Below are 26,405 nucleotides of genomic sequence, written 5' to 3'. Positions count from 1 at the left end.
CACGCTGCCGGCTCTTGACAAAGGAAGCCGCAGATATGGATTTGACACCCACCGAAGTCTATCTTGTCAGCGCGAGGCCGACAACAATTAGCAGCCTTAATCCCCTTTGAGCTGGGAAGCCATTACTCACCGCGCAAGAGCCTTATCAATCAATACCATCACAAAGAAGCGGGCAATTAATGAAGCTAAAGTCTTACTTCAGAAGCCTTAATTCTCACTGTGTGGCTTGGGAAAGGGAGGGTTTGTGATCATTATAATTAACTGGCGGTATTCAGCCAGGAGTTATTCAGTGAAACTAATCTGGGCTTGGAGATGACAAGAGGCACCGTGTGGCACCGTCACCTTTGTTATTTGACCTCCTGCTTTCCATTCACTGATAGCAGATTAGCAGGCAAGGCTGACAGGCAAAGGTAATTAACAGCTGAGACCCTCGGAAGTCACACAGGCAGGCGAGGGGGTAGGGCTGGGGGGGAGTGGGAGAGTGAGCAAGGCCCAGCATGGATCTGAACCTGCCGAAGCTCGCCATCTGCAAACAGCTCCAATGCCCCTCCTTAGAAGAAGGAATGCTTTTCCAGGTCCCAGAGGTGCTCCTCAGGCTTCCAGGAGAAGTCAGTCCATATATGGATCTCTGGCCTGGACCCATGGGGCAAAAGAGGAGGAGGAGGAGGTAGCCATCTTGTAATTCCAGATTCTTTTCTGCCAGCCCTGGACCAAGAGGGTTGAATTGGGTGGCCTCGTAATTGTTCAGAGTGGCCTTCAAAACGTGGTCCATGAGATGCCAGAGCTCCAGCCCCAGTTTTTGGATGGACTGTAGAAACCTTTCTTGCCCTCATTGAAATTTTCAGAAGTTGTAGGTGCTTCATCACTGGAAGTTTTTAAGAATAGATGGGACAGTCACTTATCTGAAATGGTCCAGGGTCTCCTGTGTGGGCAGAAGGTTGGACCAGAAGACCTCCAAGCTCAATTGATTGATTGATCATCCAAAGCAAGAAATACAGACTTTCTGAAATCCTTGAGTTTTGCTCCTAGGACAGTGTTTCTCAACCTTGGTAGCTTGAAGATGGGTGGACTTCAACTCCCAGAATCCCCCAGCCAGCGCTGCTGGCTGGGGGATTCTGAGAGTTGAAGTCCACCCATCTTCAAGCTTCCAAGGTTGAGAAACACTGTCCTAGATGCAAGCCATGGCCATCCCTGGGCCCAAATACGAAAGGGACAATTAAGTCCCAGCTCGGAACTGGAGAAGGACCAAGGAATGTCCTTCCCAGAGGCTACTGGATAAGGCACATTTTCCTCTGGAACAGACTTTTCAGACCAGATTGGAATTTTTAATTTCCTGCTTGCTAGGATCAGCAGGGAGGATGGAGCCAAGCCATGTCTCTCTCTCTCTCTCCTACCGCAAAATATTGTGTGGTTAGTAGGTAGGTGGAAAGGAAGGAAGGGTCTCTATAGGTGAGTCTCTCTGAAACTTCTGTCCCAGGACTTCCTGCTGCATCCTCGGGGGTTTCATTTTACAGGTGACCAAAGGTGTTAAAACCATTTGGTCACAGGTAATCCTCGACGTATGACCGTAACACAGACTGGAGTTTCATTCGTATGTCATGATGGTGGATAAGGAGACGCACTCACGGGACTGGCTCAATTTTACAACCTTTTTTGTGACGGTGGTTAGACAATTTCTGGTAAAAAAATATATCTCTGCACGTCACATCACTGCAGAAAGCTAAAGGTAAGATGGTTGCCAAGGGCCGAATTGTGAGCATTTGGAACTCCAGAACCAGGTGATACATATATTGGGTGGGTGTTTTGTAATTTAAAATGGTCACTAAGCAACCGGTCCTTAACTGAGGACTACCTGTATTTCTGGAAGTCCAACAATAAGACTGGAAAAGATGAACAAATAGGGAGTGCAGAGAGTCCACCCCCTGCCCTCCAAGGAAGGCCCTCTCCCTCTGGTCAGCAGTTTAGGAGCAATGAAACACCAGCAATATAGGTTGTCCTTGACTTACAAACATTCATTTAGTGACCTTCAAACTTACAACAGCACTGAAAAAAAGTGACTTATTGCCGATTTTCACAGCTACAACCATTGCAGAGTCTCCATGATCAATGATCCAAATTCAGATTTATGACGGTTAGTGTCCAGGGGGTTATACGATCTCGTTTTGTGTCCCTTCTGGTAAGCAAACTCAATGGGGAAGCCAGATTCACAAAACAAGCGTGTTATTTGACAGCTACAGTGGTAAAATGGGGCAAAACTCACTTAGCAACTGTCTTGCTCAGCAACAGAAATTTTGGGCTCAATTGCCATCATAAGCCAAGGACTACCTGTAGTTATTTCCGCTTTCTAGAGTCTACCCAACTGGCAGGTTGTCCCAACGTCGTATTCGGGGGGGTCCAATACAGTGTTGGCACATTCCCTCCTCCCCACCCCCTCCCCACCCCCTCCCCAGCCTCAGCAGAAACACACACAAAGCCACTTTGAACTCTCCGAGTTCCCAGAACTCAATTAACATCCATTTGATATCAATAAATATGCTAAGCAGCTTCCTGTTTCCAAAAGGCCCCACGCTAACCAGACGCACCAACGCACAATCCGCTCGGCTGCTTCCGAAGCTCTGCTGGCTTCTCTTTGGAGATGAAAGGGAATGGATTTGCAAGGAGAAGGCTTTGCCCTTCCAGGACCCCAGAGGCCGGGCACTCCAGTTGTCGCCTGGCATCCACAGGGCAGCTTGTGTTTCCTGCTGAGCTAGAAGGCACCGTATTCCTGTCTCAAGGCGAGGGTGGCCTTTCTGGGCTCAGCTGGGCTCCAGGAGCTGCTCTAGATCTTTCTGACCTTCTCAGAACCATGTGGGATAAAATCGCACGGATGCAGCATAGAACCTTTTCTCTGCCTACCTTCTTTTTTAAAAAAATAATCTTATAAAAAGTTTTTTAAAAGATGAACAGGGAGGGAGGAAGGGAGGAAGGGGGAGAGAGAGGGAGGGAGGGAGGGAGGGAAGGAAGGAAGGAAGGAAGGAGAGGGAGGGAGGCAAGGAAGGAAGGAAGGAAGGAGAGGGGAGGGGAGGGGAGGGAGGGAGGGAGGAAGGAAAGGAGAGGGAGAAAGGGGGGGAAAAGAAGGAAGGAAGGAAGGAAGGAAGGAGAGGGAGGGAGGCAAGGAAGGAAGGAAGGAAGGAGAGGGGAGGGGAGGGAGGGAGGGAGGAAGGAAAGGAGAGGGAGAAAGGGAGGGAGAAGAAGGAAGGAAGGAAGGAAGGAAGAAAGGAAGGAAGGAAGGAAGGAAGGAAGGAAGGAAGGAAGGAAGGAGAAATGAAGAAAGGTAAGAGGAAGAAGGAAGGAAGGGAGGGAGGGAGGGAGGGAGGAAGGAAGGAAAGAGAAATGAAGAAAGGTAAGGGGAAGAAGGAAGGAAGGGTGGGAGTGGGAAGAAGGGAGGGAGGGAGGAAGGAAGGAAGGAAGGAAGGAAGGAAGGAAGGAAGGAAGATCAAAGAATTAATCTTTGATGGACTTTTGCTGACTGGACTGAACCACAACACTTTAAGGATTTGTTTATAGATAAGAGATGGGCTATTGGAAAACATTTGTTATATTTTAAAAGAAGTTAATACGTTACAAAAATTGTTTATCTTGCTGTGATGAAGGGGGGAAGTCATTTCTTTATATATTTCTTTTCTTTTTACTATATTTTTTCCCCTATTTTTCTTCTTTTCTGCACTTTTCTTTCTTTTCTTTTCTTAGTTTGTATTTGCTTTTATTCTTGTTCATTGTAATATTTAATGAAATCATTGTAAAAAATCTGGGAGATTTTTCCCCAAAAAACGCCGATCCAAAACCTTCTGCCCTGCACTTTAAGATAAATGCAAGGCAGGACATGTTTTAGAATGTGATTTTATGTTCTGCTTTTTGTGTTTTCTTTGGCCCCTTCCTTTGGATCCTGGAGGATTCTAAAGTTTGCTCGTTGCTCTTTGTATTTCTCCTGGCCTTTGTCCCAAAGGTGCTTTTTCAAGAGGCAACTGGGCTCTCTGGTTTTTCTTTGAAAATGTTTTGCTTCTCATTTTCTCAGAGCTGAAGAAGCTTCTTGGATGAGAAGCGAAACATCTTCAAAGAAAAACCAAGGAAGTCCAGTTGCCTCTTGAAAAAGCACCTTTGGGACAACCATGACTTGGAGGACGGAGAATCTCCATAGACATCTGGCCTTTGGTTCTCCAGTCTCTGAAATCCAAAGGATCAAATTGAGAAGGGGGTCTTCTCAACTGTACCGAACGCTCAGCCTTTTGGGTGGTGGGTTCTCTGTTGAAGAAATGAAACGAAAGTTCTGCTTCCCTGTGGAAATCTACCAACCGACTCCTTCTGTTTTGAGATGGGATTTGAATCCCTTTTAATTGTGCCCAGGTTTTTAACGATTGATTTTATTCTTTCTGTTGACTCTTGTTTTGTGCTGATGCACTTTTAAATAATTTCGATCGCGAACCATTTCCAGCGGCTGTTTTATTGCTTTGGGTTCCCTTTTTGAGAAGCGTCTTGGGAGAGATAGATATTGTAAAAGAGGAGGTAACCATTGATTAGAGGAAATTAAACAAACTGTCCCTGGCAGAGGTGCGCTCTGAAAAACGTGTCCTTTGCCTTGGGGTTAGACACGGACTCTCGTTTCCTCTAAGTGGCTGCATTTCACACTTGCACGGATATTGGTTGCAAGCACAGTTCACACAACAAGAATTCCTTGCTCAGGCAGGTCACAAGGGTGGAGATTGAACACAAGTGGTTCACCTCCCAACAGCGTGCAACCACAGTGCTGAACCTCCTGTCCCCACAATCGGTTATGCCACCAGCACAAAGGGGCATGGGGGAATATGGAAACACACGAATCCTATTCTGCTCTTTCCTCACCAGATTTACAAGCCACAATTTAAAGAACAGGTAATGCGTCTGCCAACAGTGTGTGCATCTCACAAGTGTGGCCTTGTTTTCCTGGTTTTTTTTTCCAAAAACAGGACAACCCCAATTCTGGTTGTTGTTTTTTTCCTTTTTAAGAAATTTTTTTTGGAGGATCTACATACCTGCAGACCCCTCCCAGCCACCCACCCTTTTGCTTCTCTAATCCAAATTAAAAATGGGCTTTTCTTCAAGGCCCGTTTTTGCTTTTTACCTGGGATTCTCAACCCCGTTTGCATTTAATGCTTATTTAATCTCCTCGTGCTGCAGATAAAGGAATTCACTTCCCTAAGTTCTATTTTTCCATTTAATGCAACAGAGAAAGTTGCAGAGAAACTATGAAGACCCCCCCCAAATACCAGCCAAATGGGATCCACCGATCCTGAGCTCTCTCTTCAATACGTCAGGTTATTTATTCCTCGATTAGCACCTGAGAACGCAGCTTCTGGACATGCCTTTCACTAAGACGTTGAACTTGGCTTGATTCTGTACATAAAACAGCCCTGCCACTCAACGATCTGCCTTTCCATCAATTCTCTCCAAATTTCACTCTTTCTGCCTTTCCTTCACTGCTTCCCACTATTCCTGATCTTGCATTAAAAAACCCTCAATTGATCCCTCGCCAGAACCCGGAGAGGGAGAGTAGCCTCCAAGCCGAAAAAGAGTTCCTCCCTTCTTCCTTTTATTTCCTAGCCATCCAATCATACCACTATTACATCTAAATCAACAAAGAAGAAAAGCTTTCTGCCAGTTGGTTTTTTTTTTCCCCCTCCATTTCATTTCCAACCAAATCTTGCTGGGGCAGATAGTTATATATAGCTTGCAAAGGAGAAATTACGGCACGGAGTGTGTGTGTGGGGGGGGAGAAAGCTGGAGGAAGTCAGGCCCACCTCAGGAAATCAATGTCCGAATCCTCTAATGTGGCTTTTGATGGGCTAAGCAGTCAGCAGCGGGAGAGGGAAGGGAGAAGGGGGATTGGGAAGCCACTGTGGGGAAAATTGGGGAGGGAACGGAAAGATGAGAGAAGAAGAGGTGAAGCATTTTCTAATCTATAGCATTTCGCAAATTGATTTCCCCTTTAGGGAGAAGAGAAAAGGAGGGAGGCCATACTCCGATGATTAACACTCTCTGAAGAAAGAACCGGTAATTTCCACCACAATAATACATTTTCTGCCTCTATCAAGCCTCTTTCCCTCCGCTCACTCATAGCATTTAAGTGTCTGATTAGCTTGGCCTGCTTTAGCCTTCCTTTGACGGAGAGCTTGGAAACGTTCAGCTGCGTTGCAACTTGCCTTGCCTACAACCTCAATTCCGGGAGAGGCAAAGCGGCCACGAAGGGTGGGAGGTTTCAGAATGTCATTTTATTCCCTTTCCAAGCTAGGTTTGGTCAACATAATATTTTTTTAAAAAAAAAAGATGTAGAGATTCTAGAAAGAGTGCAGTGAAGAGCAACGAAGATGATCAGGGGACTGGAGGCTAAAACATATGAAGAACGGTTGCAGGAACTGGATATGTCTAGTTTAGTGAAAAGAAGGACTAGGGGTGACAGGATAGCAGTGCTCCAATATTTGAGGGGCTGCCCCAAAGAAGAGGGAGTCAAGCTATTCTCCAAAGCACCTCAGGGCAGGACAAGAAGCAACGGGTGGAAGCTAATCAAGGAGAGAAGCAACTTAGAACTCAGGAGAAATTTCCTGAAAGTTAGAACAATGAATCAGTGGAACTACTTGCCTCCAGAAGTTTTAAATGCTCCAACACTGGACGTTTTTAAGAAGATGTTGGATAACCTTTTGTCTGAAGTGGTATAGGGTGTCCTGCCTGAGCAGGGGGTTGGACTAGAAGACCTCCAAGGTCCCTTCCAAATCTGTTATTTTGTTATTCAGAATCGCTCTGAGCCCCAAGATGAGCATATGGGATCAACCTATAGAGCAGAGCAGGCACCTAGAGAAATTGCTTCCATACAGAGGGGGAAAAAATGGCTTTTTCAGCCACTACGCTTGCGAAGTTGAGAGTAAGCTCCAGCCCTCCTTCTCTTTCCAAGCTCAAAAGCCTCCAGGTTGTTCCTTGCTCTGGGAAGGTTGCCTTTGGCTTTTCTTGTGAGCACAGATTTGCTCACCTGCAAGGAAACACCCAGGGCTGCATTCCAGCCATTCTTCATGGACTCTCAACACCAATTTAGATAATTGCTACTCACAAGGAAGCCTCTGTGTGAAGAAAGGAACAGACATGGTGGAATAACAAAGCTGACACTATGGAACCTCAGGTGCCAAAACAGTCTCTGAGATGGCTGGGAAGAAGGTGGAGGGGTGGTGAGGAATTCCTGGTGGGGGTCAGGAGGCCCCCCTCCCCCCACTTCAAGGTGGCCTTGAGCTGGCAACTGCAAGCTGTGGATTTTTACAGCGCCAGGAAGAACAATTTCATTTCATCCTTCTCCCGCTGGGAAAGCCATCTGTTGACGCCTGGGTCTTAAGGAGATGGAAGTCTCTGGCTGCCGCTGGCCCGTACAGGGCTTTTCGCTCTCAAAAACAATGCAGCAGGCACAGGTGAAATGTCCTGGCTCTCCAGTCCTCCCTCCCCAACTTTTAGAAAGAGCAAAAATGCCATTGATCCACCCCATCCTTCCATACGTGTCTGCCCATGGTGGGTTTTCCTTTCTGTTAACCTTGGGAACCCGGGTGTGAAGGCGCCCAAGGTTTGAAGGACACACCTTGGTTCTTCTGCTCCACTCATATCTGCACATCAGGAAGGGGAAACAAAGCCCCTCCTTTTACCTTCAGGAAGCCTAACAGTTCTTAAAGGGAATGTGGACATTTGCCATCCGACTCAAGCTGGGCTCCCTCGCCCCTTGTTTTTATTTGCAAAGAAACAGCTGCTCAGCAATAAGGTCATGGACCCTCCATGCCAAAGACCCATCACTCAAGGCCGCTGCCTCCAGAGAGAACAGACCCTGGGTAGCAAGTTGCCTTTGATCATGGGACCTCGGGGAGCATCTGCCACGGCTGCTGGGCAGGGCAGCTTTCTATCTATCCTCCTCTAAGGTGGTGGCTGCTTGGCATCTCCTCCAGAGGAAGAGGGCACCATTGCTTTCAAAGGTCAAGGCAAGTGAAGACTTAAGCAGAAAGAGAAGCTCTGTCTGACTTGTAGTTCTGGCCCTGACTAGATTAAACCCCTCCTCTTCTTCTCCTCGTTCTCCTCCTTTTTCCTATATTAAACTATTCTTTTTCTCTTTTTCTTTTCCCTCCTATCTAGATTATAGTCAATTATTTCTTCCTCCTCCTCCTTTCCTTCTCTTTTCCTCCCCTTCTTCCTTTCTCTTCCTCCCCTCCCCTCCTCTCCCTCCTTCTTCTCTTCTTCCTCCTTCTCCTTCTCCCTCTTCCTTTTTCTCTTCCTCCTCCCCTCCTCCCTCCTCCTCTTTCTCCTTCCCCCTCCTCCTCCCCTCCTCTTTCTCTTCCTTCTCCTCTTCCTCCCTCCCTCCCTCCCTTCCTCTTCCTCCTCTCCTTCTTCTCTTCTTCCTCCTTCTCCCTCTTCCTTCTCCTCTTCCTCCCTCCCTCCCTCCCTCCTCCTCCTCATCCTCATCCTTCATTTGTTTTCCCCCTAGCAAGCTTCTCTCTGCTGCTCCACTGACTTCCATCCCCATCTCTTCCTGCTGGCTCCTGCCTTCAACCGGGCCCCAGTTAAACAGCCCATTAAAGAGCAAAATATTCAGATGTGCATTTCACCATCCCGGCACCCAGCAGCCGCCGACTTTGCTATTTAGCGGAGGAGCTTTGGATGGTGAGAGAACAGATTTAGGAGCCTTAGGAAAAATAAAATTTCACTGAAGCATAGCAGCGGCAACGAGACCTATATTTGCAGGGGAAAGGACAGATTCTTTTCCGCGGCTCACTCCAGACTTTCTCTGGGGGTACAACAAATGATATGGCATTTGGATTACTCCGTCTGAATTGAATTTTTAAACTGCCCCCTCGAGACACAATGCCGAGGAAAGACATTAGCCCATCAAGCGGCGGGGGAGAGAAGAGAATTCAATGGCTAAAAATAAAACAAGCGTTTGAGCAGGGAGGAAGGAGCAACGGGCGAGGAGAGGTATGCCAGGAGGAGACCTGGCTGGCTCCACAAAGGATGGGGCTGGAGAAGCACCCAGGCTTGCTCTGCAAAACCGTCCCCGCTGCTGGCAACGGCGAGTCCTGAACTAGCAATTTCCTCCTTCCAGAATTAGACACCGGAGCACCGGATGCCCTTCTAGAAGGACACGGCGTTTCTATCCCTCTCTGTCTTCAGAGGTTCAAGAAGCCGGCTCAGAAGGTCCCCATGGGCCCTCAGCCTCTCGCCCTTCCCTTTGGGAATCTCGACCTATTGGAGAAGTGGGGAGGAATCCGTTGCAGGGATGAGGAGATGAAGGAATGCAAGGACAGATGCATGAAGAAGAACTTCCTGGGGTGATTATAATTGGAGCATCAGTTCTCCAGCGTTTTGGTCTCAAGGACCTTTGACCGTTTTAAAGGTGATCGAGGAAAGAACCATGTAGGTTCTCTTCATCGATATTGACTATGTGAGAAATTAAAATGGAGAAACTGTATAAAGTATTGATTGATTTGACTTTGTGGAGCTCTTGAAAGGGTCTTCTTGGGGACCTCCAAAAGTCCTCAGACCCCAGTTTGAGAACCCCTGGCTTAGAACAACTGAGGTGGGGGGGGAGTTGAAAAAGCCCCCTAGGTAAAAGGAAGGCGAGAGAAGAGGGGGTTGAAAGAAGCAGTCAAAGTCTTCCTTAAGCCACTCCGTGAAGGCACAGAGTTCATTTCTCCTGCTCCCTCTTTCTCAAGCTACTTCATCCTCCAGCTCTTTCCAGCCAAGGTCATTCTCCTGGTCCTCAGCCTTTGCTCCAAACTCTCTGACCCTCCTGCTCTTTGACCGCTTTGTCTTCTTCCAACATGTCAATGATGTCACGTCTACACTGACCTCAACTGCTTGGCACTCTCCAGCCCTACAAATGATTAACCCACAGCCACGGCCAAAAGGACACCGATTAATTTATTCAATCATTCAGCTCTTTTTGCCCCTAGTATGGGATGAGAAGGAAACGGTGGGGATTTCTAGAAACCAGATGGGAAAGCCCTCCCCCCCACCCCCATCAAACGACTTCCCTTCCTCTGCTCATGACAAATCCTTCACATGGTTGTCGGGGGTGAGGAGAGGGGTTCTGGAAATCCCATTGGCTTTGGGAAGGACGGAGAATGTCATAGCGCCAAAGAAAGACTCAAGGGAAGCCCCAAAGGTCACAATGGCATTGGTGATGGCGGCATGCTTGCTTAAGTCCTACTCTCTTTTTTCCCCCAGGGTGTTGCACCTGCAAGATACATTAGGGGAAGGGTGGGGCATCAACTGTGAGGCCCATCTCCGGCAGATGTCCTGGCTCTGCTGCCTAGATAGCCGCATGACCGAATCTAGTTTGGAAGAATGACCCTTTCGCCAAAGGATCAGAGAAAGCCTGAACGTTCCCATGGACTTGTTCAGGGTTGACTGCTTTCCCTAAAGTTTGTGTGTGGCTTTCAAAGGAGATGTGTAATTCTTGGCCTCTCTAGAACAGGGTTCTAGAGCATACACATTTAACCCTGCTGGTGCAGTGGTTCAAATGCAGCATTGCAGGCAAGCTCTGCCCACAGCCAGGCGTTCGATCCTGATTGGGCTCAAGTTCGACTCAGCCTTCCATTCTTCCCAGGTCAGTAAAATGAGGGCCCAGATTGTTGGGGGCAATATGCAGATTTGATTTACCACCACAGTCAAGCCCAACCAACATTTCTGTTGCTAAGTGAAATATTTGTTAAGTGAATTTGCCCCATTTTATGACCTAAAATATTTCAGGGGAAGCTTTTGCTATTCACCTTTCAACGTCAGCAATAGAAATTGTATCATCTGTGAACACTGAAGACTTGGAATAGAATAGACTGAGTTGGAAGGGACCTTGGAGGTCTTCTCATCCAACCCCCTGAACAAGAAGGGAGACCCTGTACCATTTCAGACAAATGGTTGTCCAATCTCTTCTTAAAAACTTCCAGTGTTGAAGCATTCATAACTTCTGGAGGCAAGTTGTCCCACTGGTTAATTGTTCTCACGGTGAGGAAATTTCTCTTTAGTTCCAGGTTGCTTCTCTCCTTGATTAATTTCCATCCATTGCTCCTTGTCCTGCCTTCAGGGGCTTTGGAGAATAATTTGACCCTTTCTTTTTGATGGCAGCCTCACTCTTACTTGTAAGAATAAGGAGGGACAAGAAAGTTGGTGAGAAGTCAAAAACTCTGTGGGCAGATCCTTTGAGATACCAAGACTGGGGAGGGCTGGGATGCCTCCTGTCTCTACTGAAGTTGCCCTACCTGGCTGGCACCCCTCGATCTCCAAACCCAAAGGATCACCAACAACTCCCCTCTCTCTTACCTCTGGGATCTTCAGCCTGTTTGGCTAGTTTGCGCAAGGCGGCGGCAAAGCTGGAGGAGGGCACGGCCTGGACTTGTAAAGTGCTGTTGGCTGCCGGACTGCCAGTGGGCACGAGGGCGCCATTGATAGGAGAAGGGGTCAGGGGGCTGACGGTAGCGGTAGTCCGGGTGGCGGTTGAAAGCATTCCTAGAGAGGGTGACTTTGGCTCATGGCTCATGCCTGAAACAATGAGAAAAAGAAGCCGCGTCACTGGAAGAGAAGGCATCACACTTGCATCACACACAGAGATACACACACACACCAAGAGGGGCCAACCAGGCACCTAAGAACCACGTGGGGAGGAAAGAGGAAGGGACAAGGAGGGGAGGAGGAAAGATGCCCTCTTGGGATGCCCAAATAATTCTGCATTGACTTTCCAGGAAGCCTCTATGTTGGGGTGACCCAACCTTGGCACCTTTTAAGACGTATGGACTTCTGGGAGTTGCAGTCCATGTGTCTTAAAAGTGCCAAGGTTGGGAAGGTCTGTTCTAGGCATTTTATAAGAGAAAACCTGGAGGACCATAGCTTAGAAAGGAAAAGGTTCCCTAACCCCAATTGATGTAGAAGACAAAGGACCAATATCTGGGGTAGGATGGTCCAGGAGATACCTGTCATGGAAGGAAACCAACCCACAAGCTTGGAAAATGAACCTTCACCCTCATACCTGTCCTGGCCAAACCCTCTTAACTTCTAGGACACTGCCTGCCTCCCACCTTACCAAAAAAAGATGGACTGCTCCAATCAGCTGCTTTGCTAGAGGAGATCCAAAGATCATATAGTCTGATCTAAGAGTCTCTGGGATGAGATTCTTATTCTTCCATCTGCAGAACCAGATCATAGTATCTATCGCTCCTTAACCCAGCCTTCCAGAGCAGGTGGCCTCCAGGAAGGACAGAGGATGTTACACAAACACACGCACCGCCTTTTTCACACATGACACAACAAACCTGTGAGGAAGCAAGGCGCCTCTCTGCTCATAACATGTCCAAGCTAACATGACCCCAAGGATTTCCTTGGCCGCATCAATGAAATTGGAGAAGACCCATGAGTTTGTGGAAAGCCTTTCACAACCTCACCATCTACCAGAACGATGCCTTAAGTCCAGTCCAACTGACCAGACAGATGAAAGATAACAACTTCAGTTGTGCGTGTAGGTTAGCCACCCTCATAGGGCATCGAGGTCCATCCACCATCTCCCACCACCACACCAGTATCCTGTGTCCTTCCTCCCACAACCTCTGGAATTACAGGTAGCCCTCGACCACAGTCGAGCCCAACTTTTCTGTAGCTAAGCAAGACCGTTGTTAAGGGAGTTTTGTCCCATTTTACAACCTTTCCCGTCATAGTTGTTAAGCGAATTGCTGCACGTTTAAGTTAGTAACACAGTTGTTGAGTGAAACTGGCTTCCCCGTTGACTCTGCTTGCCAAATGGGATGCAACTGTCATAAATACAATTGTCAAGCATCCAAATTTTGATTGTGGGCCCACAGAGATGCTGAAATGGTCATTAAGTGTGAAAAATGGTCCTGTCAGTTTTTTCAGCACCATTTTAACTTTGAACAGTTACTAAATGAATGGTTGCACCTACTGTATGTAGCAAAACAGACAGCATTACTCTACCCACAAAGGGTTTCAGGCGGGTGGAATCCCACTGCGGTTTTTTTGCTACCCAGAGACGTCTGCTATGAGATGGGTGGCAAATCAATTCAATAAAGAAATAAAGAAATTTAAAAATAAAACATCTTTTTCTTCTGGTGACTGGAATCCTTCAGGTAGCAGGCTTGGTTGCAGACCCAGCAAGAAGAGAGTTCCTCCACCTTTCCAGTCAAATCAAGAAAAAATGCCCAAGATAAAATAGCAGCCTAACCAGAAACAACAACAACAATAATAACAATAATAAAAGAGGAAAGAAAACTGTTTGCAGGATTTCAGCCCCAGGCAAGTGAGTCTCTTTCTCTGTCTGTCTCACACTCTCTTTTCTTGGAATATTTTTTGCTTTTGACTGCCAGCAATCTTTCTTCAGAGGCTGAAGCCTTTCCAGAAAATGTCCTCGAAGCAAGGCGAGGGTGAAGGAGGGGGGTGACCGCCCAGGGAACAATGAATCCAGGCCTCTTGCAAAGAACTGGGTTAAGGAAATCAAAAAGGCTGACACAGCCGCAGCCTGAAGGTAGCTGACGGGTCTTCCATCTGTTGACAAGGTAGGGAAAGAAACCAGGCTGAGCGCAAGGAAGACAGACTTTGATTTATTTATTTATTTATTTTTTGGAAAGAAAGTTGGGAGGGAGAGGATGTGCCTGCCAACCCAGGTCATTTCTCCTTGGGCTGAGAGAGGTTACCAAGATCAGATGCAGAGTTGGGTAAAATTAAGGGCCTGGAGATTAAAACATATGAAGAAGGGTTGCAGGAACTGGGTATGTCTAGTTTGATGAAGAGAAGGACTAGGGGAGACATGATAGCCGTGTTCCAATATCTCAGGGGTTGCCACAAAGAAGAGGGAGTCCAGCTATTCTCCAAAGCACCTGAGGGCAGGACAAGAAACAATGGGTGGAAACTCATCAAGGAGAGAAGCAACCTGGAATTATGGAGAAACTTCCTAATGTTAAGAACAATTAACCAGTTGAACGACTTGCCTCCAGAAGTTGTGGGGTCTCCAACACTGGAGGATTTTAAGAAGAGATTGGACAGACACTTGTCTGAAATGGTACGGGGTCTCCTGCTTGAACAGGGGGTTGGACTAGAAGACCTCCAAGGTCCTTTCCAGCGCTATTCTGATTGATGCTCTTTCGTCAGGTAGTCCCTCCGGAGCTCCACAATTTCCATTGTCCTTTCCTAGGATTTAAAGGCCACGTTCCACCCTTTAGACCTTCAGAGGACCAGAAAGACCTCCGGATTTGGGATCCCAAGAAGAGGACATTGGCAACTCCTTGGAGGGATGTGCCAATCGATCGTCCCTGACCCCCTTTTCCCAACCCCCAGCCTCCTGGAGATGCCGTTCCTTCTACTCTGGAATGTCAGTGTCTCCTGTCTTTGAGAGAGGATCTGCTGATGCTGGGTTCCTTAAAATAGAATTGCCAGCTAACGGCTTCATTAGCAAAGCTAAAATTAGCATCCCTCTTCAGCTTGTGTTCCAGGATGAGGGGTGGGGGAACTCCCCACCCCAAGCCAGGGACAAAGCAAGTACAGCGGGGAGATGCTTTCCCTTTGCCCTCTCCCTGCCCTACACATTGGAAACTCTAGATCCCCTAAAGCAGGATTTCTCAGTCTCAGCAAATTGGGCTTCAATTCCCAGAATCCTTGGGGGCTGGGGAATTCTGGGAGTTGAAATCCCACACATCTTCAGGTTTCTGAGCTTGGGGGGAAGGAAACGGAGCAGAGCTGTGGATTGGAACAGCTCCGAAGAATGCTTTCTGCATGGGGTTTTAAACGGGGTTTGCAAAATATTTTCATTCTTTGGTTTAATCGTACACCCACCCATTGGGGCGAGATGGGCGGCCCTATAAATTTGGGCAATCAATATATAAATAAACGCTCAGGAACAGCACCCTTGCAAATGTGTGCACTAAGGCCTCACTTGTCATTAACAAAGATGGTCACAAACGGAGTGATTCCTTCATCCAAAATTTGCACAAAGGGCACCAGCATACTGCACGCCGGTGATATATAATAAAAACAGGAGAGAAAATCCTTGGAGCTTCAATGCAGAGACCCGTCAAAAAAACAAAGCACAAAAATCCCATCCATTCACCTTCCATCTAAGCGGGGTCACTGCTTAGCAGGACCCCCTGACCAGGGTTTTAGGTAGAGGCGAGAGGAAGCTGGCTGGCCAAGAGCCAAGTTGTCTTTGTACAGAAACATATGCCATGTCTCTGGAAAAGAGCTTCAGACAGGCAGCCATCCAAGTGGGCTTGTTAGGGAAGGGGTGGACTGAACTCTACTGCTTGCCCTCGCCCGCCGGGACCCGGCCTCTGCCTCTCTGCCCTCGTTACACACATGGCCGCTAAACGAGGCACTCTTCCCAGTTCTGCTCAGGTCAATTCACTCCCACCGCAGCTGGCAGTGAAAGCGGCATCAGTAGGAGGGGTGGAGGACGGGGAGACGAGAGGCAGCTGTCCTCTTCCAGCTGCTGGAGGAGGAGGAGGAGGAGGAGAATAGGGTCTGTTATGTTGGGAGCCATGGTGTCTCTTCTAGCCAACCATCTCGCCTAAAGAAGTTCCCTCTTTGGATGCCACCTTGTCAACGTTGAGTCAAGTGTGACTCTATGTAGACACGAGAAGGTTGGACGTGCTGAGGCTCGGAAGGGCCAAATCTCTTTTCCACTTTCCCCTTTTGTGTTGTGTACAGTTCTGGTTTAGCATGTGCTCTCCAAGCTGGTGGCTACAACGCTCATTGCTTCTGACGCTGATGATGTCACCCAGTTGGGTCATGAGAGGTCTGCAAGAAAACAACCAAGCTCCGAGAGCAGTGAGGACACCCCAGTCCTCCTCGTCCTCCTCTTTTCTCCTTCTCCCCACTCCCTTCTAGCACTGAGGATGCTCCCAGTGAAACGTCTACAAGAAAACAACAAGAAAGCTCTGCCAGCTGGAGGATTCTGGGAGTTGAAGTCCACACGTCTTCAAGCTGCCGAGGTTGAGAAACATGTTTCTAACAATGTAATCCTGCTGGAACTTATCTTGTTACTCCGAGGTTCCGACTCTTCCCCACTGAGCATAAATCGACCAGCCTGTCTGGAAAGCCAGCGGCTCCTCCTGCCTTACCTCCCGTCCCCATGTTCCTCCCCCTCGCAAGCTCCCAACAACCCATAAATGGCTCAAGAAGCATTACTTATCAGTGCTCAGCCGGCCGCCTGTGGCTTCCATAATTACCTCTGCTTTCATCTCCAGCTCTTCACAGGCACCCAGCTCCGAGTTTGTGACTTTGGTGCTTTGTAATTACCAGTTAATAGCTCCGATGAATTCTCGGCTGCCAACCCCTTTCCCCCTCTTCAAGTGCCAAATCCTGCCCCCTCTTTTCCCCCCTGACAGCCCCCTTTGGGATAATTATACCACGGGAAGCAGAGCTCAGCGGGATACAACCCCCCCCTTCCTCCAATTCAGCTGCAGGTCCAAATCGCGTAATCACCCCTTCTGGGTAATTTTTTATTACTGGGGGGGATGTTTGTGAACAAGGACAGCCCAGGAATTCTGGGGCCCACAAAGGTGCATCTTTATCATTCCTCGGGAACAAGCCTAGCCTGGGGACAGGGGAGGGGGCAATGACATGGGAAGCCTTAGTTCCCTGTTTGTCTGCATATGATGTACCCAGAGCCACAGAGCACAGCACATGATGTCCCTTCGCTTGGCTTAGCCCCACAAGGTGGCCCTACACTCTGTAGCAAGAGCAGCTTGCAAGGTGGCTCAAGGTTGCTATCACGGCTCAGCTGGACTGCTGCAATCCCTCTGAATGGGGCTGCCTCTAAATACAGCTGCTCTTCCACTCACAACCCATCGTTTGGCGGCTCAGCTGGAAGTCACGGCACTGAAGAAAGTGACTCACAACCGGTCCTTGGCACTTAATGACTGTTCCGACATCCCCATGGTCTCGTGATCAAAATGTAGGTGCTTGGAAACTGGCCTCTATTTGGGACATTTATGTGACTGCCATTTGCGGTCTTCCCTGCCAACTTCCCGACAAGCCCAGTCAATGGGGGAAGATGGATTTGCTTAATGATTACATGGTTTACTCAACAACTGATTTGCTTAACACCCGTGGCAGAAAAGGCCTTAAAATTGGGTGCAACTCATGTAACCTTGCTTAGCAATGGAAGTTCTGGTTGCAATTGTGGTCGTAAAGACTGCCTATCCCACTCAAAACATGCAGGATTTAAAAAATGCAGGGGCCTGTACGTTCACAGGCACTACATGCAACACAAAGACACTATACCTGTCCTAAGAGGTTTTCAGATAAAATTGCAAGGGCTGGTTGACCTCTAAAACTTGGTATTATGATACAACCAGCCAGAATGGGTCCTTCCAAGACAAACAACCTGGAAAAGATGGTGCATGGTCCCTCACTTCTGTGACCTCAGCAGGACTTCTCCATCATGATCCATGGGCTACAGAAGAACCTTCTCAGCCTCAATGGTGACGGCCTTCAGAAACTGGTCAAGACAAATGCCGTCCAGAGAGCTTTTGAAATTTAATTAGGAAATGACCCCATCGTATTAGATTTTTGTAGACTGCTTCCATTTTACACTGAATATTGATTGTTTCGATTATTTGTTTATGGTACCGTGGAGGTTTTATTGTTACGCGATACATTATTGTATAAATGCTCTAAGTTTGTGCGCTGCTGAGAGCCTCTTGACTAGCGACAGCATAGACGAATAATAAATAAATTTATCTCCAAGGTTTTTCTGATTCCGGATGCTAAATTTCCGTATCACCCAAGTGCTCAGCTCAAGGAGAGCCAATCTCAAGATACAAAAGAGGAAGAAGGGTGAAGATAGATGATGTGCACCGCCACAAAACTAAAAGCAAGTCCAGGGATTTATTTAGCAATAGCTAATTTAGGAGTGGAGGAAATTTGGGGTAGCCAACCTTACCCCTTTCCTTTCCCTGGATAGTTTCATCATAACGAAGCAACTTTGTAAGATGCTTCAACCTGCACACAAGCTGGAATGAGTAGACACATCACTGTACAACATGAAGGATGATCATGAGACAAAACCTTCTTCTTCCCTTCTCAATTCCAAAGAAGCCATCTTTATGGTTCACCTGTTGGCCAAAGTGTAGATATTCATAGGAAGAGCCTTGTTGGAATACATCCATCTTATTCCTACATTTAATTTCTCACAGAGGCCAATTGTGGAACTCTTGTCTGAAGGAGATGGAACACGTAGACCTCCCTCATCACTGTTCATCTTCCATTGATACCTGAATCATACGTCCAACCCCAGAGATAACACAGAAGGTTCAAGGTAGACTTAGATATTCATATTCTCCATAACACTTAATTCAATCCCCATTTAAACCCATCCAAATTCACTGTCACACAAACTACGATAATGAGCTCTACAGGTTAATGATGTGCTGTGGAAAGGTGTACTTTCATCTCTCGTTCTAATCAGCTTCACTGAATGACCCCTATTCCTTGGGTTTTGATAGAGGGAGAAAACCTACTTTCTTCACACCATCTTTGATTGTACAGGCCAGAGGGAATCTTCAAAACCTAATCCTTTTCTTCTCTAGGTAATGTCTGTTTCTTCACAGATTCAGCCTAGGAATAGTTTATGCAATCTCCCTCTTGAGTAATAGAAGTTTTCTAGCAAAACACAGAGTTCCATGCTTTGGGTGAGGAACCTCAACTGAAGGAGGCTGGCTTTCTCCACCCATGAATAGAATAGAGGCCTATTTTGCTATCTCCCTCCAAGGCCTACCAAACCAGTTTGGTGGCTTTTCTTCCTACTCATTCAGAGTTTGTCCTAAGGACAGGAGCTTCTAAATCTGCTTCTAGCTGACAGGGTTTCATCATCTGCTGGTTGAAATTCCTGACTTTTCTTGCGCCACAGGCTGCTGTACTGCCACTGTGGTACAGAACAACATACACGAAGCTTTTCCAACCAGAAAAACCGAGAAAGCACATTCCTTCACCAGGTTTATGATGAGTTGCGTGGACCTCAAGCATTGATTGACCACAAGATGACAGCTGGAAGCCTTTCTATCAATTTGGGGTTAGATCAGTGGTGCGTAGTGGGAAACTCACACACACACCCTTCTCTTTGGAGCCTCATTTCAAGCTTTAGGAATTAAATCTGGGTTGGGCAAAACATCTGACTCCCAGTTTTTATTATTCCTTGTATCATCTAAGGGGTATCATCCATTTCTTCAGCCCCTCTTTAAAACATGAGTGAAAAGACCACCTAAATCCTCACAACATGACATGACTTAATTCTGGAAATCCATAACTGCATATGCATATATTCTTCCAGATAAAGAAAAAACTTCAGAGCTCAACAGAGCATGGAGTTGGGTGGATGGGAGACCCATGAATAAGACCTATAGAAGTGAATCAGCTCGGTATATACAATCCTAAAATCATTCAATTGCCAGAAACTCCGAACCCCTATCTATTTCCAGGATGCAGCTTCTAAAATTGAGTTGTGTAAGTCTGTGCAAAACCCTTAAAAGGTCCACCCAACCAGCCACCTCATAATTCCAGGTAAGTGAGTAGCATACCTTGTGTAAAAATTGAAGAATGTCAAGTAGATAAATATGCTCAAGCCTGTGTTTTCCACCATGCCACCCAGCTGACTGCAAGAGCCTCAACAGAGTTAGTTCAAGATGTTCTCACAGCTGACAGCTGTCCAAAAACTGCTTTGATGGAGGGCAGCTTTGCTCATAGGTAAGGTGGATAAGCCTCCGGTAATCCACGACACTACTGTTCTTCGATCATCGTTACATTGGTTCTTGTGCTCCACATCGTTCAATCTCTTGTGCAAACAGGTCAACCATCACCCCAAGCAACCATGCTCAGAAGCCTACGGAATGTGAAAAGGCCAGCTAGTGTCCACACGGACGTGGCCCACAGTCCATGAAAAAATGGGAACGGCTCACATCTTGCCTAGCTAAAACCCCATGTAACGGCCCCAGCGGAGTGCTGATTCTTCTGAGGTCCCTTCTCCTCAATCAAGGAGGCCCAAGAAAAGACACTGCCCATCTAAGTCCATTTTAAACATTGGACAGGTGGATCTGAATTTCTCCAGGTTTTGATGGGCAAAAAAAATATGTTTCTCCTGGCCCCACGTCTGTGCTGACTCTTTTGTTATGGGGAATTCCACCATCATTTCTGCTCTCCACCCCCCAATGTTTGTCATCTGCATGGAGCCTTCTACTAGCAAGGACAGAGTTACAAGCCGTGGTTTCCTCTCTCTGGTCTTTGCAGTATCTAAAGATGCAGGAGTTACCCAAAAGTAGCAAGCTTTCCCATAAACCTGGAAGGTGTTGCTTGGGATTAAAAAAAACCCACAAGTTCCTCAGCAGTTGCCCAATGTCCAAAATAATCAGAGGAACTTCAGCAAATCCATCTTCAGCTCTTCCTTCATCAATGGGTGGTTTTGCTGTGAAGAACCTCTGAAGGCCTTCAGGGTTTTGTTGTACATTTCTTAAGTCAAGCATCAGTAGGGTTGTGTTAGGTCTATTACAGCACACTTATTCCAAGGTCCAGTGGCCAAGGAAATATTCCGTGTGTGTCCTGCTGCTCTGACAACATTGACTACCTTCTGGTCAGGCAATATGATGCCAACCACCTGGCGAATCTCTACAAGGGTCGATCCAGCTGGCTGCTCCCTTCTAAAGTCTTGCCAGCGATGCTTGCTGGGGGACCTTAACAAATGAGCTCCCTACAATCCAGCCTTAATTGTTCTGAGCTGCTTGCAAAACCAGCTGAGATATTTGTGGAGCATGTCAATGGACCTGCAGAACAAGCCTAGCTGGCTGCAGCAGAAGGCATCTCCACAATCCCTGGAGCTGAAGGATTCAGCTCTGCAAGTTTGGTCTCCTCCGGTGAACTTGGGTTTATCATATACAACCATCAAAGTGGACAGCTATGAAACAGAACATCCAAGCCACAGTTAATGGGGCTGGCATGCCTGTCCTACCTTCCTCCTCTATGTAAGGAGGCCTTAAAACCAGCCAGATCAGTTGGCCATTGAAGCTTCTGAACAGCCCCTGAGCAGATCCTTCAGACCAGCGTTCCTCAACCTTAGCAGATCCCTCAGACCAGTGTTTCTCAACCTTAGCAGATCCCTCAGACCAGCATTCCTCAACCTTAGCAGATCCCTCAGACCAGCATTCCTCAACCTTAGCAGATCCCTCAGACCAGTGTTTCTCAACCTTAGCAGTTTTAAGACAGGTGGCCTTCAACTCCCAGACTGCTGGCTGGGGAACTCTGGGAGTTGAAGTCCACCTGTCTTAAAGTTGCCAAGTTTGCGAAACAACACTCCACAGCCTCCTCCGCAGCGTTTATTCCTGGCAACTGCTCTTCTCTTCAATATTTCCAGCCCAACAGATGCAGCCTGCTTCATTAAACTGCCCACAACCGATTTGCAAACAGATGCATTTCCAGGAAAACCACAACCCGTCCATCATCTTTCTATTGTGACGTGCGGAGCCCCTCACATTCCCCCACCCACCCCCAACACACATGTGCATATAAGGTGCCTTTCCGTACAAAGCGAGCTTCAGTTCTGGAACATCTTTTCTACTCATCTACAGCATGAAAATTTTTGCTGATTACTTCAGGGACATTTGGAGAGTTTCAAGACCTGCCTTCCCTCTCTCTGTCCCTCTGCCAACATCCTTGTGTGGCACACAACCCCACCACTCGCCCCGGACGCAACCCAAGATGCCATTGGCTGCACCTTTCTCGAGAAAACACAGTTAAAAACCAGGTAGCCGTGTAAAACATAAATGACAAAACCAGCTCACCTTTCTAACCAACTTCGGCGTATTTAGTCGAGTGGCATAGATTTCACTCCCAGCTTAGTCTGTTTGCCCTGCCCTGCCGTGCCCTGCCCTCCCCCTGGAGCCCAGCCAAACCCTCCTCGCATCTGTTGCCAGAGCCAGACTGACATCAGTGGTGAAAACGATTTTCTGCCCATACGCAGAGTGCTTTTTTCCTTTGACTTCGAGAAGGAAGCGGCTAACTAAGCAGCTTCCTTGATTTACAGCAATGTTTTTCAAAGTTGGCCCCTTTAAGATGGGAGGACTTCAAGTCCCAGAATCCTTCAGCCAGCACGCTTCAAGATGAATGAACTTCAATTTCCAGAATGCTGCAGTCAGCATAGCTGGCTGGGGGATTCTGGGAGTTGAAGTCCACCCATCTTAAAGGGGCCAGGTTTGAAATACACTGATTGACAGCATCGTACGACGCTTGTCCCATGGAGATCTGGAGACCCCTTAGTAAAATTTAGTGGCCAGGCCCCTCTCCAAAATGAGGAGGGCAGCACAAGAAGTTGACACCCAGAAAACTGGAAGAGCACATATGTGCCTCTGTGTGTGTCTGAGTGAGTGAGTGAAATCATTCCGAAACTCACCTTTGCAAAGGAAAGCACCCCAAATGTTGAAAGTTCCTTGCCTTACTCCGGATGTTTGCACCCACTGCTTGTGCCAGGAGCAAACCAGCCAACAGAGATGGGGAGGGACTCCCCATTTGTGTCCCCTGCCCCCAAACCACCTGTTGGTGTTGAAAACCCCACCCTCAGTGCCAGTTCAGTTCTTCTATCCCCTTCTCCGCTCCGTTCTGTTCTTTCCTGCATCGACAGTGCTGGGGGGGAAAAAACCCATGCCAAACCAGAGTCGGGTGCTGCTTTTCAGCAAACAAACCAGCTGGCTGCCTTTCTGTTTTTTTAAAGCACGCCTTCCTTCTGGCCAGCTGCCCGCTGTCAAACAGCTGCCCCACAGGCAGACATCCAACAGATGAAACCTGCGCTGCACGGAGGTGCTAGGTGGAGAGGAGAGACTCCACCTGCCCCAGCCCAACGGGAACCCGGCGATTGCCGTCAGCACCTTGCAATTTTGCTGAAGTTACAGAGTGCCTGGGATGACCCGCTGGAGACAGACTGCCTGTCTCCTCGAATGCAACGCTGCAGTTTTGGCTCTGCAGCAAAGCGACGCAGGGAAGGCGGCTTTCCACCCCATCTGCCTGGGGCAACGGGGGGCGGGGGGCGGGTAGAGCACCTAGCTGGGCTTCCAGGGCTGGCCCACCTGGCTCAGGAATTCTGGGAGTTGAAGTTCACAGGTCATAAAGGTGTCGTCCTCGCCCAACCCTGCTTTAGAGTCAGAGGTTTCCTGGGTCTTGAACCAGATCTTGTAATGTGCAAAACGAGGGCTGTGAGATGACAGAATAAAGGTGGGGAAAGCTTCAGTTCAGAGCTTTTTCCTGTGATGCAGAAACAGCCTTCCCTGAAAAGCTGGCAGTGCCCAATTAGCACCTGGCTCCCTGGGTATCACTTTGCCCGAGATGCAGGTGTGTCGCTCTCCAACGGCCTCCGAGACCCCCGAGCGAGCGTGTTTGTCAGCCCTCGCCAGGCTTCACCACTCCGGCAGGCGCTGCGCACGCCTTCGACTTCGCTCCTGGCAGGGAACCAGGCGCTGGGAAGCTGCCATCTTCTCCTCCGTGGCTTTATGGCAAGGGGAGACGCCCCAGGCCACGAAGTGAAACCTGTCTGTCTGCCTTGGTGACAGGGGAGGGCTCTTGTCAGTTGGAGGAAGGGGGGGAGTGGGAATGACACGCTTGCGGGCTGTCAAGGGAGAAGAGAGTGGGTGGAAGAGTTCCTCTCCGCAAGCTTCTCGCTCAGCCGCTCACTGAGGTTAGGAGACAACAAGGCTTCAGTGCTTCTGACGTTCAGCATCATCCCTCCCACTTCACCCCCACCCCCAGGAAGAGTGAGATTCGAGGAGAGACACTTTGATTTCTTCAAGGAATGGGAGGGGGTAGAACTTAAAGGTCCTTTAGGAAGGAGAAGGAGAGGGAGAGGGAGAGGGAGGGAGGAAGGAAGGAGGGAGGGAGGGAGGAAAACAGGAGGGAGGGAGGGAAGAAGGGAGGAAGGAAGGAAGACAGAAAGACAAGGGAGGGAGGGAGGGAGGGAGGGAGGAAGGAAGGAAGGAAGGAAGGAAAGATGGAAAGGGAAGAGTGGGAAGAGAGGGAGGGAGGAAGCCATTTTTATATTCAGAGCAGCATTTCTCAACCTCAGTAGCTCCAATGTATGTAGATTTCAAACCCAAACATCTTCAGGTCTGGGGAATTCTGGGAGTTGAAGTCCACCCATCTTAATGTTGCCAAGTTTGGGAAACGCTGTTCTCCAGATTCAAGAGCGATGTCTCTCAATCGCCACAACCTCAAAATAGCATCCGGGTGTAAGGACACAGTGCTCATCTGAAGATGCAAACTTTTCTGAAGACATCTGCCCAGCTTTGGCTCACCGGTGGAAGCACAACAAAAAGCTACCAGAATTGCTGGAAACCCTTGAGGCTCTGATGAAGGTTGTTTTGCTTAGCCCAGAATATGCTGGGAAGATGCCTCACTGGGAGGAGACCTTGTCTTAGTCTTCCTGACCAGCTGTCCAGAATTGGACCATAAGAAAAGCTGAGTGCCAAAGAATGGAGACCTTGAACTCTGGTGTTGGAGAAGACTCCTGCGAGTCCCTTGGACTGCAAAGCCATCAAACCGGTCAGTCATAGAGGAGATCAATCCTGACTGCTCTTTAGAAGGTCAGATGCTGAAGATGAAACTTCAGATGAAATACTTTGGCCACCTAATGAGAAGGAAGGACTCCCTGGAGAAGATCCTAATCCTGGGAACGATGAAGGGCAAAAGAAGAATGGGACGACAGAGAACGAGGTGGCTGGATGGAGTCACTGAAGCAGCCGGCGTGAGCTTGGATGGACTCCAGAGGATGGTAGAGGACAGGAAGGCCTGGAGGAACGTTGTCCATGGGGTCGCGATGGGTCAGACATAACTTCGCAACTAACAACAACAAGACGAAGGAACTAGAATTGCACAGATCTTAATAATAGATCTTTAGCATTAAATGCAAAGTCTTGGAAACAGTAAGAGTGAATTCACCAAGGTGGAGCCTCTGTGTATTTGAAAGGCTCCGCATTTTCTCTCCAGCTGGGCTAAATTGCTATTTATGAGATAAGCTATCAGCTCATTTGCCTGCTGTCTCAATTGTTTATGTGTCTATTCTCCTCTCCCGGCCTCTCAGATCTCGGAATCCTGCTTTCCAAGGGTGTTGTCCTACCTCTGCTTTCACAACTGGCTTGTTAATTGTGGGCGATGGGGGTTTCGCTCAAAGCCATCAATAAAGCTTCTTCCAACTTGGAGCCGTCTTTGTGGTCATCGGCAACCGTCACAACTGCAAACCCTGCCATCCATGCTTTTGTCTGTATTTCCCTTTGGGAAGCCATCATCCAGCTTGACTGTCTGGCCTAGAAGGTCTTTTGGGGAGGATGTTAGCCTCCATCTAACATCTGGATCTGGAACATGCAACAATGGGACACTGTCTGGAGGCCACAGTGTGGTTGCTATGCCCAAAGTCTCGGGATCCACAGGGGTTCTTTTTGCAGGTTTTAATTCTCCATTTTGGAGCTCTTGCAACGGGGAATGGATGGAATAGAGAAGCAGCATTACTTCTAGCCATCACTAGGAGGCAGCAGCTGGCCAGCTGTTGATCTGCTCAGCCCAGCAGAGGTGAAACAGGCAGGGGGCCTCCAAAGGTGGCTAAACTACATCTCCCAGGAGCCCCATCTCCAGGAGCCCAGGAGCCCCATCTCCCAGGAGCCCCATGAACCAGACCCTATGAAGAAGAATTCTGTTAGATGTTGTGCAGCCTTCCCTGGAGTGCTACTGGTTCCCCATTCCAGGAAAGCTTTCTCTCCTACAGAAGGAAGCACCCCTTCTGGCAGGCAAGGCAGTGTTTTCCTTCTGGCCCCATAACTCAGAACCCACATCCCCTGGAGGGCCTGAGCTGTGGGCGCCTCCAGACTCAGAGCATTCGTTGCAAATCTGGTTGACAGGGCAGCCAGAACCTCCTGCAAAGATTCCCTGCCAGGAGATACGGAAAGAAAGAGCTCACGGGAGGGAGCCCTGCAGATGCCCCCCCCCACAGCCGCTCTTTGGGATGGCACAGTAGATGCCACTCAAGGCACCCGTTTGACTCGCATCTCGCAAAGCACGAGAAGGAAGCAGCTCCCTGCATCGCACAGTGCAAGGTCATCAGCGCCTCCAGGTAAACGGGGAAGCATCCGCACAACCCCAGAGAAAGCCTCGGATGGTGTGGAGTGGTATTCCGTTTAAAAATGAAAAGAGAAAGACAGGAGGGCCGAGATTGCTGATTCTGAGAGGGTGGGGGGACGATCCCTGGATGACGAGGTAACGCTGGGCTTCTTGGGAGTCGGGGGGGGAGAAACAGTGGCCGCAAAGCAGTGATGAAATCCAATTTTTTTTCCTACCGGTTCTGTGGGCGTGGCTTGGTGGGC

At 48.3% G+C, this 26,405-nt stretch overlaps 1 protein-coding gene across 7 annotated transcripts in view; it reads right to left on the bottom strand.

Annotated features, from left to right (window-relative positions):
• The window catches only part of GSE1 (Gse1 coiled-coil protein), a 243,324-nt gene that overhangs the window by 31,482 nt on the left and 185,437 nt on the right, over positions 1-26,405 (bottom strand). For 6 of the 7 annotated variants that reach the window (XM_034426570.3, XM_060682476.2, XM_034426572.3 and 3 more), the window contains one exon: positions 11,350-11,568. The exons of the other annotated variant lie outside the window; for it this stretch is intronic. In XM_034426570.3, the coding sequence (XP_034282461.2) occupies positions 11,350-11,568 (219 nt within the window). The remainder of the gene's footprint in view (positions 1-11,349; positions 11,569-26,405) is intronic. 7 annotated transcript variants of the gene reach the window in all.

Source organism: Pantherophis guttatus, chromosome 11, assembly GCF_059756535.1.
Source record: "Pantherophis guttatus breed Tessera chromosome 11, ASM5975653v1, whole genome shotgun sequence".
Taxonomy (NCBI): domain Eukaryota; kingdom Metazoa; phylum Chordata; class Lepidosauria; order Squamata; family Colubridae; genus Pantherophis; species Pantherophis guttatus.
Note: the sequence above shows the minus strand (reverse complement) of the source record. Positions and strands in the feature narration are given on the sequence as shown.